Source organism: Coregonus clupeaformis, chromosome 14 (assembly GCF_020615455.1).
Source record: "Coregonus clupeaformis isolate EN_2021a chromosome 14, ASM2061545v1, whole genome shotgun sequence".
In the NCBI taxonomy this organism is placed as follows: domain Eukaryota; kingdom Metazoa; phylum Chordata; class Actinopteri; order Salmoniformes; family Salmonidae; genus Coregonus; species Coregonus clupeaformis.
The window spans coordinates 26239010-26258783 of NC_059205.1; the positions used below are offsets into that span (position 1 = coordinate 26239010).

Here is a 19774-nt window from a genome sequence, read left to right on the forward strand (position 1 = left end):
AAGTCTCAGTCAGATTTGGGTCATTGTTCAGAATGAAATGTCCAGGTCTGAAGAGATGAAGAACTCAGGTAAGCTCATCCAACTTCATAACATAGTGGGAACTATGTTGGAAAGTGTAGAGATGGCTCAGTGTGAAGGCGATGAAGAGCTAGATTATCGTCCACCCAGAACCACCTCTTCCCTATCAAGCTCTTCCTCAAAACCCTTCAGGTCAGAGGACCCATTTGAAACATTGACACTTCCAGGGACCCCCATTCCAGTCGAGTTGCCAGTTGATAGTTGTCCTATTGTAAGATTGAAATGAGGGATGCTCCAGTGAGTACTGAATCCATCACTGATGTTGCAGCTGGGAGAAGTGCCTTAGACAGTTCTTCTTCCGTCATTCAGGGCAGAGCCCCACCTGTTTTCTGTTTTGCATGTTATTTTGGCATTAATATGTCTCACATATCAGTTTACAAACAATGTAAAAACAATTTTATTGAGTTAATAAAGCCGCATACAAAAATGGTCTCTTTCTTGAGTAAGGCAGCTCCAAAATGCAGGTGTTTCAGCCTAATCAATATGCTTTCCAAAATATCAGTCAGAATCAATCCTTAAACACAGATTTCAAACAATCAACACTTTCAAGCATTGTTCCATCACTTGCATTAATTTTGAAATTGCCAGCTGTGGGGTTTATTATTTGCTGTGTATCAAACAGCATGATATAGGACTTTGTTTGATTTATAACCAAATACAACATATTTTAGACCATGCCCCCAAATATGCTATTGAGCCCCCACCAGCACATTGCCCCCAACTACATTTCAAAGTGCAGTAATGGTTGTACCTTATATAGAATATATTGGGTAGAAAAATGTACCCTTAAAGGTACCGACTAGTACCATGTGAGTACCTAACAGTGTGTGCCATGAGCGCATCTGAAGTATCATATAAGTTAAACTGTAGAACCTGTCATTGGTTCTACCTGGAACCAGAGGGCTCATCATGAAAGGATTCTAAATGGAACTCAAAAGGGTTCCACTACAGGGACAAATGAAAGGGTTCTACGTGGCACCCAAAAGGGTTCCCCCATAGAGACGGATGACAGAATCCTGCAACCAGAGGGTTCTTCATGAGAGGATTCTACGTAGAACCCAATTGGGTTCCCAAACAGGGACAGAAAAAAAGAGGGTTCATTGTGAGAGGGTTCTAAAAAATCGAAGGGTTCTACGTGGCACCCAAAAGGGTTCTACATAGGGGCAAATGACATAATATATTTTATTTACATTTGTATCATTTAGCAGACGCTCTTATCCAGAGCGACTTACAGTTAGTGAGTGCATACATTTTTCATACTGTCCCCCCGTGGGAATCGAACCCACAACCCTGGCGTTGCAAGCACCATGCACTACCAACTGAGCTACAGGAGGACTACATATCTGTTGGTTCTAATCTTTGAACAATATCTATAATACCCACAGACCTGGTGGCCTAGCAGGAAATTCAGGTTGCTGGCAACTGAGAGGTTGTGAGTTCAAATCCCAAGAGAGGTTGACTCTCAAGTAATCATAATACAGCAACATACTGCCCCTTATAGCAGTAATACACTGCTCAAAAAAATAAAGGGAACACTTAAACAACACATCCTAGATCTGAATGAATGAAATAATCTTATTAAATACTTTTTTCTTTACATAGTTGAATGTGCTGACAACAAAATCACACAAAAATTATATATGTATCAACCCATGGATGTCTGGATTTGGAGTCACCCTCAAAATTAAAGTGGAAAACCACACTACAGGCTGATCCAACTTTGATGTAATGTCCTTAAAACAAGTTAAAATGAGGCTCAGTAGTGTGTGTGGCCTCCACGTGCCTGTATGACCTCCCTACAACGCCTGGGCATGTTCCTGATGAGGTGGCGGATGGTCTCCTGAGGGATCTCCTCCCAGACCTGGACTAAAGCATCCGCCAACACCTGGACAGTCTGTGGTGCAACGTGGTGTTGGTGGATGGAGCGAGACATGATGTCCCAGATGTGCTCAATTGGATTCAGGTCTGGGGAACGGGCGGGCCAGTCCATAGCATCAATGCCTTCCTCTTGCAGGAACTGCTGACACACTCCACATGAGGTCTAGCATTGTCTTGCATTAGGAGGAACCCAGGGCCAACCGCACCAGCATATGGTCTCACAAGGGGTCTGAGGATCTCATCTCGGTACCTAATGGCAGTCAGGCTACCTCTGGCGAGCACGTGGAGGGCTGTGCGGCCCCCCAAAGAAATGCCACCCCACACCATGACTGACCCACCGCCAAACCGGTCATGCTGGAGGATGTTGCAGGCAGCAGAACGTTCTCCACAGCGTCTCCAGACTCTGTTACGTCTGTCACATGTGCTCAGTGTGAACCTGCTTTCATCTGTGAAGAACACAGGGCGCCAGTGGCGAATTTGCCAATCTTGGTGTTCACTGGCAAATGCCAAACGTCCTGCACGGTGTTGGGCTGTAAGTACAACCCCCACCTGTGGACGTCGGGCCCTCCTACCACCCTCATGGAGTCTGTTTCTGACCATTTGAGCAGACACATGCACATTTGTGGCCTGCTGGAGGTCATTTTGCAGAGCTCTGGCAGTGCTCCTCCTGCTCCTCCTTGCACAAAGGCGGAGGTAGCGGTCCTGCTGCTGGGTTGTTGCCCTCCTACGGCCTCCTCCACGTCTCCTGATGTACTGGCCTGTCTCCTGGTAGCGCCTCCATGCTCTGGACACTACGCTGACAGACACAGCAAACCTTCTTGCCACAGCTCGCATTGATGTGCCATCCTGGATGAGCTGCACTACCTGAGCCACTTGTGTGGGTTGTAGACTCCGTCTCATGCTACCACTAGAGTGAAAGCACCGCCAGCATTCAAAAGTGACCAAAACATCAGCCAGGAAGCATAGGAACTGAGAAGTGGTCTGTGGTCACCACCTGCAGAACCACTTCTTTATTGGGGGTGTCTTGCTAATTGCCTATAATTTCCACCTGTTATCTATTCCATTTGCACAACAGCATGTGAAATGTATTGTCAATCAGTGTTGCTTCCTAAGTGGACAGTTTGATTTCACAGAAGTGTGATTGACTTGGAGTTACATTGTGTTGTTTAAGTGTTCCCTTTATTTTTTTGAGCAGTGTATCTTAATCCAGCTCTAAAAATACAGCAGTGTTTTGTATATTTACCGTATTTTTTTTTTACAGTGCAATGAAAACCCTTTGGCTCTATCAGTGAGTGTAATGAAGAACCATACAAATGGTTATACAAAGGGTTATTCAAAGAACCAATATTAAAAGGTCCTCCCACTGGGCACAGACATCAGTTCAATGTCTAGTTTTGATTTAAATTTGGTTGTCAACTAATGTGAATTCAACGTGAAATCAACAAAAAATGTCACCATGTCATTGGATTTAGGTTAAAAGTTAGGTGAAAAAAAGACGAAATTCCCTTACGTTAATGACTTTTTGCAAATCCAATCAGTTTTCCACGTTGTGTAGATCTGCTAGAGGATACATTATAACATTAGCAGACCACTTTGTACATTTGGGTTCATAGTGCAGCTCCTTTGTTGATATTTATTTCATTGAAGAGAGGTTGTATATCAGTTGGTTTAATCATTGAGGAGTATTTGCTGAATAGGTAGATTATTTGACCTATTTAAAAGGTCATTTGTGGATTTCCAGAACTGCTGTGGATTTTTAAGAATATCCATATAGAAGGAAGCTTTTGCATTTTTAGTTTTAGTTTTACTGGTGTTTCTTAATTTTCTATAGGACTCCCAATCAGTTGGATCTTTGGTACTACGGTACTTAGCCCCGGCTTTATCCCTGTCTTTGAACAGATGTATTAAGTCAGAGCTAACCCGGGGCAGGTGATGGCCCTTAACTTTCACTGTTCTACAAGGTGCATGTTTATCGCATACTTTAGTGAATTCAGTGAGAAAGTAATCCCATGCATTTTGGGCTGTTGGGATTAGCTGGAATCTTTGCCAGTTTATGAATATCAAGTCATCAATGAAATAATCAATACTTACATTTGTACATTGTCTTAAATTAATCGATTTAGGTATCTTAATTTTCCAAACGGGGTAGATGATGGAATGATCACTGAAAGAACACCTGAATGTATAATCCTGTCAGGACGTGTCACCAAAATCCAATCCAGCAAAGTCCCATTATGAGTTTGTGGATTGACACTGGTTGGTATTTTAATTCAGTAAAGTACATATTTTCAATAGTTTTACTATCCTTAGCAGATTCCTATTAAAGTCACCTAAGATGATCCATTCATTTGACCAATGCATTCAATTACCGTGGTGATAATATTGTTTATGGAGTCTACTGGGGCATTGGGTGGTCTGTAAATGTTACCAATCATCAATGACTTGTTCTCATGTAGAGTTATTTTAACAAATAAACCTTCAAAATGTAGAGGGACAATCTCAGGTGAAATCTTCATAGACAGTCATTTATCGAGGACATAGGTTGCTACTCCCCCACCTCGAGTGCACCTATCAATTCTATATAATATGTAACCCTGGATTTTTAACTCAGTGTCAGAAATGTACCTATTCAACCATGTCTCTGAAATTGTTAATATGTGAGGCTTATGAATTTCTACCCATGCTCTGAGCATTTCTATTTTGGGTAGCAGGCTACGAATGTTTACATGTATAATTTTTAAGCCTTTAGTATCTGTTATTCTATCTGGACTAGATATTAGTAAATAATAACAATAAAATGAATAAAACAACATTACTCGACTGCAGATGATGTTCAGGAGGTGTCTTATCTGATTAAGTTCAGATGAAGCGGGGTTAGCAGGCCTGCATGCTATCTCAGTATAGCTCTCTGGCTGAGCTCCTGGGATTCGCTCATCTGACTGTTCTGGAGCTGGGGTTTGCTCATCCTTTTCTCAGGCTGCTTGTGTTGTCGAGGGGTATGGGTGTTGTGTTGCCATGGATTAGAGTCCCTTTGAGATTGTTGGTGGTTGGTTGGTCTTCTGATGTCAGTGTGGTTGTGTGACCTGCTGTCCAAAGCTGTGTCCTTCAGAACCTTTGCAAGGCCTCTCATCCCTTCTCTGTTGATGTGGACGTGGTCATACAGTTGGTCATGACGAATGTCCTTGTGATGTGCTATGTGCACATTCTGAATCAGAGCACAGTTATGAGACACTTCAGCATTTATCCTGTGGATTACACTCTGATGTATATCTGTTCTGGGCAGAAGAGTGGAGACGATGATCATGGGTGTGGGGTAGGCCTGTGTGGCTGTTAAAGCCATCTGAGTCAGAGCCTTGGCTACATCCACTCTGCTTGCAGAGATCGTCGTCCCTGTGTGGATGAGTATGTGGGTCGGTGCTCTCAGTCTCTGCTCTGCCAGGCGTCCAAGGGCTGACTGCATAGTTGGGCATCAGATCTTCCTCACTCATCTCTTTGGGAACATCCGTCTTCCATCAAGATATTTGCCATTGGAGTCACACAGGATGACAATGTTGTCCTCTGTCTTCTGCTCTGCCTGGGTGCTGCTGTTGTGGGGTGGTGTCTGGAGTGATGCTCTCCATGGGGCAGGGGTTGAGAATATGTGTTTGTGTGCTAGTGCTGTGGTTGTTGGGTGTGTGGCTGTCAATGCAGGGTGTTGAATGCAGCATGGGATTCAACAAACATTCAAGCGGCACAAGCAATGTATTAAAAGTAAAAAAGGCACCAACAATTTAACCAACAATATAGCAATAAAAATTGTTTTTTTAAGCGGTCTGTGTGCAGGAGTGCATCGTCATGATGAGTGGATAGTATGTGCAGTGCAACCCTGCATATGAGTGTCTATTTTCCATTCATCACAGCATTTTCCCCAGTGCTGCTGAAAGACAACATATCTTTGAGTCCCTTTTCCTCCCTGTCCCTGGTTGTCTGCCGGCCCTTCCTTATCCCAGTGTCCAGAGATGTCCCTTCAAAGAGGCGAGCCATGAAGGCCATGCCATCCTCTCTGATGTAGGACTTCCCAGTGAATGTGTAGAGAATGGGGTTGGCACAGCTGCTGATGAAGGCCAGAGCAGAGGTCACAGCACGACTGGGCTGCCATATCCTATATAGTCTGCAGAGGGAGGGATACAGTTCATGTTGCCGTTACAGTCTTTTTACTGTCATTGTATGGTGGTGCTTATGTTATATAAAATGGAGGGGGAAAATGTTGGGTCAGTTGGTAAGCACTTACCTCTTTTTCATTGGTGAACCGTCTTCAAAATGCTCAGCCACCACCTAGGAGAGACAACCACAGAGCAAAACCTTTCATTCATTCCTTCACTGTAAAATAGCACAACTTCCTATGCTACTCTCCACATTCTGAGTGAAATGGCAAAGCAACCAATCCCATATGATCACACACCTGTATTATGTTGATGACGTGATAGGGCAACCAGAAGATGCCAAACATCACAACGATGGCCAGGATGAGTTTCTCACTGCGGATCTTGCGACGGAACTTGGTCTGTCTGAGGCGTCTCAGGATGCAGACATAGCTGCTCACTATAATCCCATACGGAACCAGAAATCCCAATACTGTCTCAAAGGTGTACTGGAACACCACCTGAACATGAAAAATGAGGTAACGATCAACTGCACACATGTAATGATAGCATAGTGGAATACCAGGCTTATTTGAACATGAATGAATCTGTCATAACAAGATCTCGAGCAAAAATGTAGGATTGGCTAGGATTTATGATCTTATTAGTCATATCATGACTGTACCTGTATCAACATATAAACCTCTTCCCAATCCTAAACAACAATGTACTTAAACCAGAACAATATATTATGTATCTAACTCCACTATTAACCTAATATTCACTTATCTCTTAAACTTACATGTTGAGGCAGACTGTGATCTGAGGCACACACCAGTCGGGTTTTGTTCTGTTCGTCATGATCATCCCTCACCTCCCTGAACACCAGAGCAGGGATAGCCATGAAGAACACCAGGACCCAGAGCACAGCTATTGCCCGCACTACCATCTTCTTGCTGGCCAGGGCCGCCACTCGATGGGGCCACACCACTGCCACCAGCCTGTGCAGGCTCATCAGCGTGATGAGGAAGATGGAGGCATACATGTTTGTGTTGCACAGGTAAAACACCCCCTTGCACATGTAGTTGCCAAAGTCCCAGTTCTGCCTAGCCAAATAGATGATGAAGAAGATGGTGAGGCACATGAGGAAGCCGTCGGCGCACGCCAGGTTGAGGATGAGGAGGGTGGTGACGGAGCGTTGGCGGGCGCGGGCCAGGATGCTCCAGATGATGAAGAGGTTCCCCGGTACGCCGAGGAGGAAGACCAGGCCCAGGATGAGGGCTCCAATGGTTGTGGTGGCATTGTTACTCACAATGCTGGGTTCCTCAACAGTGCTGTTGGAGAATAGGACAATGCTGCCATCTTCGATCTCTGTATCATTGAAGACATCAAGGAAGGAGATGGATGAGTCGGAAGAAAGTTTGAAATCACTGTCATTGGCCATTGGGAATGTTATTGACTCTGAGGGAGAGAGGTGAACAGAGAGAGAGACAGAAAGAGTCACACATAGGACTATTTGGGTGAAATTATACCTGTTCTTATGTTATGAACCTTGGATTTGGGAAGTGTCATCGAGCTTGATCTTCGAACCCAAGTTAAGTGGATTGTTTTGCATATTACATATTGTTTACATCAATTGAATTCAAGTGCCAAAGGGTTGGGTTACGGTTCGATTTGTGGGAATGGAGATACATGGCTCTCTCTATCTTCTATTACTCTTCTCTCCTTGCGGTAGACAATGTGTTTGCAGCACACATAAAAAGTGATGCCACTGAAGTAGGCAAGCAAATATTCACATTAGGCCTCCTGGCCAACAGCATACTGGCACAGCACTGAGACGGCATGCTAAAACATGCCAAATGTTAACACTGTTCCTTCAAAAGATTCTCTCTTTCTCTCATGATACTCAACATTGGCACAATCTCCTGTCATCAAAGGCATTATACTTGTCTTCCTCCGTGCTGTAAGCTCTGTTTCTATCTTTCAGTCAAGCTATGGAGAGGAAGGACACCAAATAATGGTTCACAAAAGTGGAAATCGTGTCAATCATCAAACTAATTTGAAAGGCTATTAACAGGGCAACAAGCTTCCCCTCTTCCAGTTATTTTGACAAAGAAAAAAGGAAAAAAACTCAATTTAAGCAGTGAAAATTGTATTGTATTATAATTGTACTATATGCTGGTTGAATTTCTAGAAAGAATACAACTGTTCTTTGGGAATGTGAGAACATAAAATACACCCTACTTTCCAGACTATGACATTACAGCAGCTTTTGTTTATTTCAAAAGCAGACCTTCGATCAGTGTAGAGATGTGTAACCATGAGAACCAAGGCAGGGTTATGTCAACAGCGAACCACACAGCGGAACACAGAACCACACAGAGACAGGAAGGGCTCACCAACACATGGAGAAGAGGGGGAGAGAGGAGACAGAGAGAGGGAACTTGATGGAATGAGAAAATGTATGAGGAAAAGAGGAAAGAAATGTAGAGTTTTGTAAAGGAATGAAAAGAGAATGGAAAATGAATGAGGAACGATTAAAGAGATGGAGAGAGAGAGAAAGCGAGAGAGAGAGAGAGAGAGAGAGAGAGAGAGAGAGAGAGAGAGACAGAGAGAGAGAGAGACAGAAAATGAGAATGAGCATACAATGAGAATACAGTGTGTGCCAGGTAAAAGTTCAGGAGATTTGCAGCCACTCACCTTAATACACAATTGAGCATTTAGAGGATGATAAAGATGATGATAAAGAACAATGGATCTGATTCGGGTGTGTAACCATGTGGTGGGATCCGTTTTCGATTTGTCTATACTCTCTGTTTCTTTCACTTTTCTGACAGCTCGTATCCCACTCCCGCTCTCTTTCTAACAGTCTATGTTCTTCTTTACAACTGCTTTCCCCCTTGTCTTTCCCCGTTAATGTGTCTAATAAATGTGCTGCCCCAAAGGCTGCAACATGCTGTGAGGGGTGAGAGAGGTGTGTCCTAACTTCCACCAGTCCCCAACCTCTCTCTCTCTCTCTCTCTCTCTCTCTCTCTCTCTCTCTCTCTCTCTCTCTCTCTCTCTCTTTCTCTCTTTCTCTCTCTCTTTCTCTCTTTCTCTCTCTCTCTCTCTCTCTCTCTCTCTCTCTCTCTCTCTCTCTCTCTCACACACACACACACACACACGCACACACACACACACTCTACATCACACACACATACACTCACACATCACACACACTTGATAATATTTCAAAATGTATAAACAACAATTGCTGTACAAATTGTTGCACTCTAAACATTTTCCATTTATCACAGTGGATATTTCTGTATCCCCAGGGTACCTTTTAAAATGTAGCCTAATAAAACACAATTGGCCTTACGATCAGTGTGTTGATGACGCAAACATTACATTTCTACAATCATGATCCACCAAACCATACAAGCGCAAACATGTACACAGAGAGAGTTTTAGACACTAAACACACACATGCACACACTTGCTCACAAAGCTCTGACACGTACCCAGGAATGTTACTAATTTCCGGGGTGGGGCACAAGGTAAAGCAGAGAGGGAAAGTATAGGAGTGAGTGAAAAATGATACTCCCTTGTCCAGGTACGTAAAGACATGGGCCTCACCATCACTCACACATTTGATTTCTTCATAACTGACAGTTGTCAGTTCCTGTCTAACACACACACCACCAAAACATGCATCCAGCCACTCTCTTTCTCTGGTTCTAGCTCTGTCTATCACGGCTCATTAGAAGACCCAGATGCAGACAGTTTCGAGGTAACAACATTTTATTACAAAAACAGGGGGGCAGGCAAACGACAGGTCAAGGGCAGGCAGAGGTCAGTAATCCAGAACAGAGTCCTAAAGGTACAGAATGGCAGGCAGGCTCAGGGTCAGGGCAGGCAGAGGTCAGTAATCCAAGGCGGTGTCACAAGGTACAGAACGGCAGGCAGGCTCAGGGTCAAGGCAGGCAGAATGGTCAAAACCGGGAAAACTAGAAAACAGGAACTAGAGAAAAACAGGAGTACGGGAAAACCACTGGTAGGCTTGACGAGACAAGACGAACTGGTATAAATACAGAGAACGCAGGTATAAATACCCTGGGGATAATGGGGAAGATGGGCAACACCTGGATGGGGTGGAGACAAGCACAAAGACAGGTGAAACGGATCAGAGTGTGACACTGTCGTTGAAATATTAATGTATTATCATAAATGCTTCCCACTGGTGTTTGGAGACACTGAATATATAATATGAGTTATTTTGTCTGATTAACTGTGTTCAAGGTGTTGCTTCAGATTGTAATATTCTGGAAAATAAGGCCTGTATACTCTTTAGCAGACGCTCTTATCCAGTTCGAATTAGGTTAAGTGCTTTGCTCAAGGGCACATCGGCAAATGTTTTACCTAGTCAGCTCAGGGATTAGAACCAGCAACCTTTCGGTTACTGGCCCAATGCTCTTAACCGCTAGGCTACCTGCCGCCCTCTTTCAGCTCCTACACCTCTCAAATTCAAATCTGGACCTCGAAGTCAGTTCCAGTGCTTTTTTCATTCTTCCCCTCTAATCAGGGACTAATTTAGGCCTGTGACACCAGGTGGGTGCAATTAATTATCAGGTAGAACAGAAAACTAGCCGGTACTCTGGACCTCCAGGGTAGGATTTTAATACCACTGTCTGTATCCTACTGTATTATTCCCTTTCTGGGAATGTTTTGGAAGGACTGTTCCACCTTTTTACCACATGGTGGCAACATATCCACATAATTCTATCCTCCTTCCTCGGTCAATTAATTTGACATTCAACCGTTGACATCAGACAGCAACTAAAACCCAGCCTGAGGATTTGACCCACATATCATCCTTCTAATTTGTAACACTCATTTGCCTCCCAAATAAAACCCTACTGATTAAATAAACTTTAAAGAGCTCTTTTTAATTTCTTACCAAATAATTCTGAAAGACACCATAATCCCATAGAAAAATCCCAATCCCCAAAATGTAAACTATATCTCTAAATAATAAGCAGTCTTTAGGCAATGCTCAATCTTGATTTTGTATTAACATTTACCAAATGTAACCATCTTCATTTGGATAAAAGAAACCGGTACCCACATCCCCAAGAGTATGAACTATAGAAAGTGAGACAAAAAAAGCCTCCAACTCCAGTATAACATAATGATTGTGAGAACTGGAGGAGGGGTGAGCGAAGGAGAGAGAGAAAGAGAGAGAGAGGGGGGGGGGGCTAGAGAAAGAGAGGGAGGGAGTGAGCATGTTTATTTAAGCTTTTCGTCTCCCGTCTCAGACAGAGTGCAGACTACAGAGGATAATCAGAAACAGATCTTGCAAGGCGAGGAAGGGAGGAAGAGAGGGAGGGGGTGAGCCTGGGAGAGCAGGAGGAGGGACATGGAGGAGGGAAAATAAAAAGGGGGAGAGGGGTAATGGGAGGAGAAAGGGAAGAAAACAGAAGAGAGGTGGGGGCTGTCATGTAAAACACCACAGGAAACAGCCTGGCCTCCTCATGCTCTCTGAGTGACAGCGAAGCATCATGGTCCTTCTTGTGACAGAGAGCACTGGGACATTCAGTGAGGCCACAGCAGGGAGGAACAGCCCACCAGCCAAACATCTGGCTCAAGAGGGTCACTTCATTACTTTTATTACACTGGTGTTGATGCCATTTAAAACGTTTGGTGATGGGGGGTGGGAGGGAAGGCAGAAAACGTCTGGAAATACAAGGATGTGATGTCAAACTGTCAGAGGAAATGTATGCAATAATCTACAGTATATACTACATAACTGATTAGTTATTTATAAGAACGTGGTAAAAATCTCAAAGTAACCAAACCTTCTCAACTCATGGGCATAGGCAGGGGGAGAGGGGAGGGGGTCTCCTTGACTGACAACCCAAATGTCCTATGGAGATCCAGTAACGGTCCAACTGGGCTGAGAAACCCACCCAAAGGCAATAAAGGGTAAAGGACTACAAAAATATTTAATACACTTTTTTTCTGGTCGAATAGAAGAAAGGATGGCGAGAGAGCATTAAAATGAAAGACTGATCGCCTGTGATGGAATAGATAGATACCGGTCCGATCGTTTACGAATTTCAAAGAAATCAACGATATAGGCTAGCCTACGCATAAAATCTGTCTTCTCCAAAACTTCGAATGAAATAGATGTAGCGGTGGTCCAACAATATGTCTTGTCGACGGAAGACATTGTAAAAAGTTACAGAGAGAGTTTATGAGCAATAACGACCACAATCCGGATGACAAGAACGAATTTGAGACCTACCCTTGAACATATACATTTTGGGAAAACGTTGATTGTTTTTTTGAAAAGGACCAAGGAAATTATTATTATTATTATTATTATCGGATAACACTTAGGTAGATCTCAATCTTTTCAGCCGGGGTGTTCTCTACATCAGTCTCTCTGACTTTTTCCGCTTGCTGCGGGGATGGGGGCCGCGCCGGGTTCGGGCTGGGAGGAGGGGGAGTTCGAGTTCAAGTTGGTTTTTGAGGAGGACCCGCCGCGCCAACTCCGGGGCCCATCCCCGCTGCGTAACGCGGACCAGGAGCACACCATCGCAGGGGAGAGGACGGAGAGCTCCCTTTCGCTCCCAGCGTTGAGCAATACTGGTTGGAACCCTTTCTTGGATAGTGTGTGTGAATGTGTGTGACAGGGAAAAAGAAGATGGTCAATGGTTCCCAATGTAGACGCCTCATCCACATTGTAGTGATTTGTCTCTGTGTGGTGTATGTAATGGGAATTATTTAGTTGATCTGAGTATGTTCATTGGTAAAATTATGAAGCCTACTATTCTTTCTCTCTCTCTCTACCTGGATATAGATAAGTTATGTGACTGGATGTAGGCCTGGTGTATGTGCACTATGTGCTTGTCTGTGTGTGGGGGATGTGTGTGTTCATGTGTATGGAGTTTGCGTGCTGTGTATTGCATGCTTGTGCTTGCCTGTATGTTGTGTGAGTGTGTGTGTGTAAGGGCAGAACTCAATGTGGTTTTAATCAGCTGTGCGTGTGAGTGAAGTTAACAGCTGCCATCTGGATGGAACCTCAATCTCTGTTTACTGAGCATGCACCACACCTCCCTCCGTTCTCCCTCCTTTACTTTCTCTCTCCCTCTCCTTCACCCCCTTTCTTCTTTCCCCTTTCAGCTTTCATACACACCCCTCTCACCCACCCACGCATCTCTTTCCCGCCCACACTGGCATAAAATAGTAATACCACACCCTAGCCTTAAACTTACTACAAGATAAGTTACCACAGTGTATACTGTACCTCTTAACTCCTGCACTAGGCTGACCAATTAACTATAATGGACACTGGACAGTAGTGGACACAGTGCTTTACAGTGACCCTAACTGTCCGGTACTGTCTACTGCACCACCACACCACAGCAGGGAAATGTGCGGTGTAATGTGCGGTTAAAACATCAATAAGGGACATTTCCTTACCTATTTGATTACCATTCTTGAGAGTTAGGGGATACTTTTTATAGTGGACATAACTGGTTTCTCTTCAACCTGAATGTGTTCTGGCTTTGTACTCTCTCAACAGTGAACTCAGTAGGATACAGCTTACCATGTCAACTGTAACTGAGAGACTCCTGACACCTTTTCTACCTTTTTTGTTTTGTCACAGACAGCCACCTGGCTGCCACTCATGTAGGCCAGCCAATCGGCATCCCTACCCCACCGTCTTCTTCAGCCAGTCAAAGGGCTGGGATGCATTCCCCGCCCCCCAGACGTGCCTTGGTGAGGGAGTTCAGCGGGACTTATGAGAGTCTTCCAGCGCGATCTGTACAAGTGAGTGGTCAGAGATGGCCAGTTACTCTCCTGGTCAGTGAGAGTGGGACAGTGATTCTGTGTCATCAGGGATACATGATGCTGAAAACCATACCTGTCCCTACAGTATGGTCCCTACATTTCTCTATTGTTAACCCTATCAGTCCCGAGACCCCAGCAATAATCGGCTTTTCATTTATATGACTTTCATTTATGTCCAACCATTATATTTAGCCTCACAATTAAGTATTTGACCATTTTATTTTAAGGACAACAAGGGCTACAAGTTCAACACAAAACCATTTGACATAAACTGTTGCATTCATGAGTTTTATTGACAAATGACAAAAAAAAAAAAAGGTCAGCCAAATAAAACCTGATAAAAATAATGCTGTAAGTACAGAAATTATTTGCTCAGTGGGAAATGAATATCCAACTAGTCAATGACAACCGTGTGGAGTTTGTGACAGCAACTATGTGAGCTTTTTACAGTATTATAGACACTATGTCCTTAGATGTGCAATGATATTCTAGGTAGAAGAACCCCTTACCTTTTAACGACTCTTGTGTAGCTTGTGAGAGTAGAGCAAAACATGTGCTTGTTTGTGAGAGTCTCAGCTTTTCATAGATAGCTTTAATAGTTTGTAGCTCAAACCATTTGGACTCTACAGACGTTTCTGTAAAAAGACCCATCCCCGGACCCCTTCGGGATCTGCCCGTGTCTCACAAGCATCGCTCTAGCTTAGCCCCCGTTAATCACACAGACTAATGGTTGTTACCAACATATGCAGAATAAATATACGAATTCATTGGTACAAGAAGTCTGTAGCTCAAACACACAATGTTAAAGGTGTTAGAAGTCCAAATCGCGCCGGCGTTGCGTGGGACTCATTGGGTTAATGTTCTAACTTATCTGTCTGTCTGTCTCTATCTCTATTTCTCCCTCCCTCTCCCTCCCTCCCTCTCTCTCTCCCAGGTCTCAGAGTCCCGTGTGTTGGAGTGCCCTAGCATCCAGATCACCACTATCTCCCCAGAGGATGACACTGCCCCAGCAGGAAGTAACTACTGGGACACAGGAGGTGGCTGGGAGAGGGAGCGCCTCTACCTCCCCCTACTAGACCCGTTCTGCTACCGCGAGGGCGGCACCGGCACTGGGTCCCTGAGCCCAAGCCCTGCCTCCAGCCCCTCTTCTCGCGGCTGGCTCAGTCCTGCATCCAGCTGTGATTCACTGCTAGTGGAGGAGGAGGATCTCAATGAGGCCACTGCCCATTTCTGCCTGTCGCCCTCCTCCCGGCCAACCTCCCCGGGGGGTAAGAAGCGCAGGAACTCCCCCCTGGCCTCCCCCTGCACCTCCCGCAGGAGCAGCTACTCTGAGGACCACTCCTGTATCCAGGAGGGAGGAGACTCCAACTCTCAGTCACAGAGTCCCAACAGCAGCTTTGAGCTGAGCATCCCACAGAAGACCAGGAAGACATCACTGGAGCAGGTAAGGTGGCTGGTGGTTTGTAGATCTTAAGTTCCATAGTTTGTTTTGATGCTCAACCAGAAATCCCTGGTTTGTGTCCTCCAGGTTTCCCCCAGGGAGGTGGAGCAAGAGCAGGCTCCAACCCATAGCTCCCACTGCCCACTGCCAGAGCCGCTGCAGCAGAGGAGAGAGGCCCCCTCCATGGGCATGGACTACCTGTCTGTGCCCCCTGCTCTGGGCTGGGGTAGGACCAGAGCCAGCGCCCACAGCCCTCTGTTCAGGTTACACACTGTGTTTATATAGTATCCCTCAATAGTGTGTTGACTTGCCATTATTATTGTTTGGGTGGCCAGGATAGCCCACTCAGCCCCACCCACACATCTGACTGGTCCATTGTTCTTACAGATCCAATGCTCTGCCACCACTTGATTGGCCTCTGCCAACTCAGTTTGACCAATATGAACTGCGTATCGAGGTGCAGCCCCGCCCACACCACCGAGCCCACTACGAGACGGAGGGAAGCAGAGGAGCCGTCAAGGCATCACCAGGGGGACATCCAGTTGTTAAGGTATAATAAGTTGATTAAATTGATTATGGTTTCAATCCCAAACTAACACATACTGTATACACTGAGTGTACAAAACATTAAGGACACCTGCTCTTTCCACGACAGAGGCTGCTGCTGCCTATTGAAATCACTGGCCACTTTAAGAAATGGAACACTGGTCACTTTAATAATGTTTACATATCTTGCACTACTCATCTCATATCTATATACTGTATTCTATTCTATAATATTCTACTGTATCTTAGTCCATGCCGCTCTGTCATTGCTTGTCCATATATGTATATATTCTTAAATTCCATTCCTTACTAGATTTGTGTGTATTGGGTATATGTTGTGAAATTGTTAGATATTACTTGTTAGATATTACTGCACTGTCGGAGCTAGAAGCACAAGCATTTCGCTACACCCGCAATAACATCTGCTAAACACGTGTATGTGACAAATAAAATATGATTTGATTTGATTTGATTTTCATAGACTGACCAGGTGAATCCAGGTGAAAGCTATGATCCTTTATTGATATCCACTTCAATCAGTGTAGATGAAGGGGAGGAGACAGGTTAAAGAAGGATTTTTAAGCCTTGAGACAATCAAGACATGGATTGTGTGTGTGCCATTCAGAGGGTGAATGGGCAAGACAAAAGATTTAAGTGCCTTAGAATGGGGTATGGTAGTAGGTGGCAGGCGCACCGGTTTGTGTCAAGAACTGCAACGCTGCTGGGTTTTTCACACTCAACAGTTTCCCGTGTGTATCAAGAATGGTCCACCACCCACAGGACATCCAGACAACTTAACACAACTGTGGGAAGCATTGGAGTCAACATTGGCCAGCATCCCCGTGGAACACTTTCGACACCTTGTAGAGTCCATTCCCCGATGAATTGAGGCTGTTCTGAGGGCAAAGGGGGGGGGGGTGCAACTCAATATTAGGAAGGTGTCCTTAATGTTTTATACACTCAGTGTATATCTAAACAATGACTCTCTTTTCTGTCTCTCCAAGCTGACTGGGTACACAGAGAGACAGCCGCTCTCTTTGCAGGTGTTTGTGGGAACAGCTGATGACAGGTCCATCCGGCCTCATCCTTTCTATCAGATTCACAGGTAGGCAACCGTGCAACAATACTGCAATGAATCTATGATTGTATGTGCTATATCAGTGTTTTGGTGTGTTTTTGTTTTTATTGTTAAAATGTTTCTTCTGATCCTCAGGGTGACAGGAAAGATGGTGGGCACTGCCAGTCAGGAGAGCGTCCAAGCTGGCACCAAAATACTGGACATCCCCCTCAACCCAGATACCAACATGACTGCGCTGTGAGTAACTAACAGAGAAATAAGAGAATAGATACAAAAGGTTTGTATGGGGCAACAGAGTAGGCAGAGAATAGCTTTCCTGTGTGTACTAAATAAGTGTGTACATGGCATTACTGTGTGAGTGTGTGTCTATGTAGTGAATAAAACAGCCTTTCTGTCTCTCAGCATTGACTGTGCTGGCATTCTGAAGCTGAGGAACTCGGACATCGAACTGAGGAAAGGAGAGACAGACGTAGGGAGGAAGAACACGCGTGTGCGCCTGGTGTTCCGTACCCACCTCCCCCTGGCCCCTCCCATGGCCCCGCCTGGACGGGTGCTGGCCCTGCAGGTCGCCTCCCTTCCTATAGAGTGCTGTGAGTAGCCAGCCAACAATCACAGTCAACTCTCCCTGTCCTGACACTTTCTTTGAGTTTGTATTTTGATAAGGTATCATATTTATCAATATCCTAGCGAATCATCTGTCCTCTCTCTCTCTCTCTCTCTCTCTCTCTCTCTCTCTCTCTCTCTCTCTCTCTCTCTCTCTCTCTCTCTCTCTCTCTCTCTCTCTCTCTCTCTCTCTCTCTCTCTCTCTCTCTCTCTCTCTCTCTCTCTCTCTCTCTCTCTCTCTCTCTCTCTCTCTCTCTCTCTCTCTCTCTCTCTCTCTTCCCCTCTCTCTCCTCAGCCCAGCGCTCTGCTCAGGAGCTGCCAGTGGTAGAGTCGGTCAGTCTTACATCCTGCTCTGTGGAAGGAGGGGAGGAGCTACTGTTGGGTGGGTCTAACTTCCTGCCCATGTCCAGAGTGCTTTTTATGGAAAGAGGGACAGGTAATGACGTGTGTGTGTGAGTGTGTGTGTTTAAGTGTTATTTCTACAATTCTTCAATGTTCAATGTGCACCATCCATGAAATAAGGTATTATTTATATCCTTATTTACCAGATGGAAAGCTACAGTGGGAAGAGGAGGCACATGTTGACCGTGACAACAGTAATGAGGTAAATAGTATGTTTCTGGGTGTATGTGTGTTTGAGTGTGCGAGCATCTGTGTTCATGCACATGTACTAGAATTGTAATTTACATTTTTCATGTTGTCATCCCCCAGTGCTTGCTGTGTGTGCGAGTTCCAGCCTACAGCGAACTCTCAGTGAGCCGCCCAGTATCTGTGTGCCTTTACGTCTCCAATGGGAAGAGGAAAAGGAGCAGCACTCACTGTTTCAAGTACCTCCCCGGTGAGTCTCCCCTCACTTCATCCATCAGTCTCTCAGCTAAGACTGTAACTATCTTTGTTGTTTTTGGTTCATTTTGAACAATTCATCTCCATGGTATTTATCTACGTGGTCAGGGACCAGACTACATATTACCACTTATTTTTCACCCTCAGTCATGTTTAAAGAGGAGGACCCTCTGCAGTCGCGTCCCTCTGCCTTGCCCCTGGAGGGGGTGACACTCTGCTCCATGAGGGGGCCCAGCAGGGTGGACAGCGGTGTGCACCGGGGGAATGATCCCATGCTTGAGGAGGGAGGGCTGGCCTTCCACCTTCCCCCCTACCCTTCAGCCTGCTCTCCCCCCTACCCCGGCCAGGGCTACCAGGAGTACTGCCACAAGCCGGAAGCTGTGGAGGAGAGCAGAGGCTCTCTGTCGGAGAGACACCCCAGCTTTGAGAATTTGGAGCTGGGCTTCACTGAGCTACTGCCTCCCTTTTACTCCAGAGTCCCCCAGCCTCCCTCTCCCTCCCCCTCCCCATGGCTGGACTCCCCATACCTGTCCTCTTCCCCCTCTCCCTCCCATTCCTCCTCTCTAAGTCCCTTCCCCTCCAGCAGCCCCATCTCCTCCTCCCCTCTTCCCCCCATGACTACCTCTCCCTACCCCCACTACCCCTACCCTCATGAGGTCTGCCCCTCGCCTCCCTCCAACCCTAGCCCGTATCAGGACTTCTACCCACCACCGTATTCCCACTATGAGGTATGGGACCACCAGGGCAGGGGACCTGGAGAAAGGGAAGCTCAGGCTGGATCTAAAATGCAGGAGAGCCCCCTGGAATTTGCCAGCTCATCATCCATTCACCACATTACATTAGAGGAAGGTGAGAAGTTTGCATGTGGAAGGTTCCAATTGGTATTGAACTTCATTGTTACAAGAATAACAATACATTTATAACATTTTTGTTTATATAGATTTATTGATACAGTATACAGCATACATTAATATATAAATGTCTGACTGGTTGCTGTGTCTTTTTGTCTACAGTGAATGAGTTTATAGGAGAAGACATCAGATCATTCCAGTCGGGCTCACAGATGGACAGCCAACCAGGATGACAAGCTCAGTACTGTTCTGTCTTGTTCTGTTTAAATAGTATGAAGTGCATTATTGATATCATATCACACCTTTTCCTATGCACTTGGTTTATGATGTATTGCTCTAATATGGCAATACTGAATGGGGATTAAATAAAAGGGCACAGTTGTAAGTATGATTGAAGGTAACTGTTACAGTTTATATGACTAATGTTTTTAACCTGTTTTCAATATAAATTATACAAGTAAATGTCTGTTATGGGTCTGTTTGTGTATATAGTTTT

At 45.1% G+C, this 19774-nt stretch overlaps 3 protein-coding genes across 3 annotated transcripts; 2 read left to right on the forward strand and 1 right to left on the reverse strand.

Annotated features, from left to right (window-relative positions):
• Window positions 1-5835: 5835 nt before the first annotated feature.
• LOC121581550 (leukotriene B4 receptor 1-like) lies at window positions 5836-8981 on the reverse strand. Its single transcript, XM_041897047.2, has 5 exons — window positions 8778-8981; window positions 6880-7538; window positions 6398-6598; window positions 6227-6270; window positions 5836-6106 (listed from the first exon to the last, which is right to left on the reverse strand). The coding sequence occupies exons 2-5, from the start codon at window positions 7519-7521 to the stop codon at window positions 5836-5838; spliced, it is 1158 nt and encodes a 385-aa protein (XP_041752981.1). The 5' UTR covers window positions 7522-7538; window positions 8778-8981.
• Window positions 8982-12058: 3077 nt separating this feature from the next.
• On the forward strand, window positions 12059-19020 carry LOC121581335 (nuclear factor of activated T-cells, cytoplasmic 4-like; the record flags this gene model as incomplete). The annotated part of the gene is made up of 12 exons (XM_041896861.2): window positions 12059-12710; window positions 13732-13895; window positions 14851-15360; window positions 15445-15620; window positions 15745-15907; window positions 16908-17008; window positions 17117-17218; window positions 17384-17571; window positions 17880-18020; window positions 18133-18188; window positions 18296-18422; window positions 18575-19020. Coding segments are annotated over exons 1-12 (2355 nt in total), but the record flags the coding sequence as incomplete, so codon positions are not given.
• LOC121581549 (carboxypeptidase Y-like) lies at window positions 19016-19744 on the forward strand. Its single transcript, XM_041897046.2, has 2 exons — window positions 19016-19276; window positions 19441-19744. Exons 1-2 carry the CDS (start codon window positions 19042-19044, stop codon window positions 19509-19511), a joined length of 306 nt encoding a protein of 101 aa, XP_041752980.1. The 5' UTR covers window positions 19016-19041; the 3' UTR covers window positions 19512-19744.
• Window positions 19745-19774: the final 30 nt, after the last annotated feature.

Coding starts and splice junctions, on each gene's coding strand:
- LOC121581549 (XM_041897046.2), top strand. CDS start 19,042: ATGACTACCTCTCCCTACCCCCACTACCCCTACCCTCATGAGGTCTGC. Junction 19,277..19,440: donor CCACATTACATTAGAGGAAG/GTGAGAAGTTTG, acceptor TTTTGTCTACAG/TGAATGAGTTTATAGGAGAA.
- LOC121581550 (XM_041897047.2), bottom strand. CDS start 7,521: ATGGCCAATGACAGTGATTTCAAACTTTCTTCCGACTCATCCATCTCC. Junction 6,599..6,879: donor ATCACAGTCTGCCTCAACAT/GTAAGTTTAAGA, acceptor TTTCATGTTCAG/GTGGTGTTCCAGTACACCTT. Junction 6,271..6,397: donor ACGTCATCAACATAATACAG/GTGTGTGATCAT, acceptor TGTCTCTCCTAG/GTGGTGGCTGAGCATTTTGA.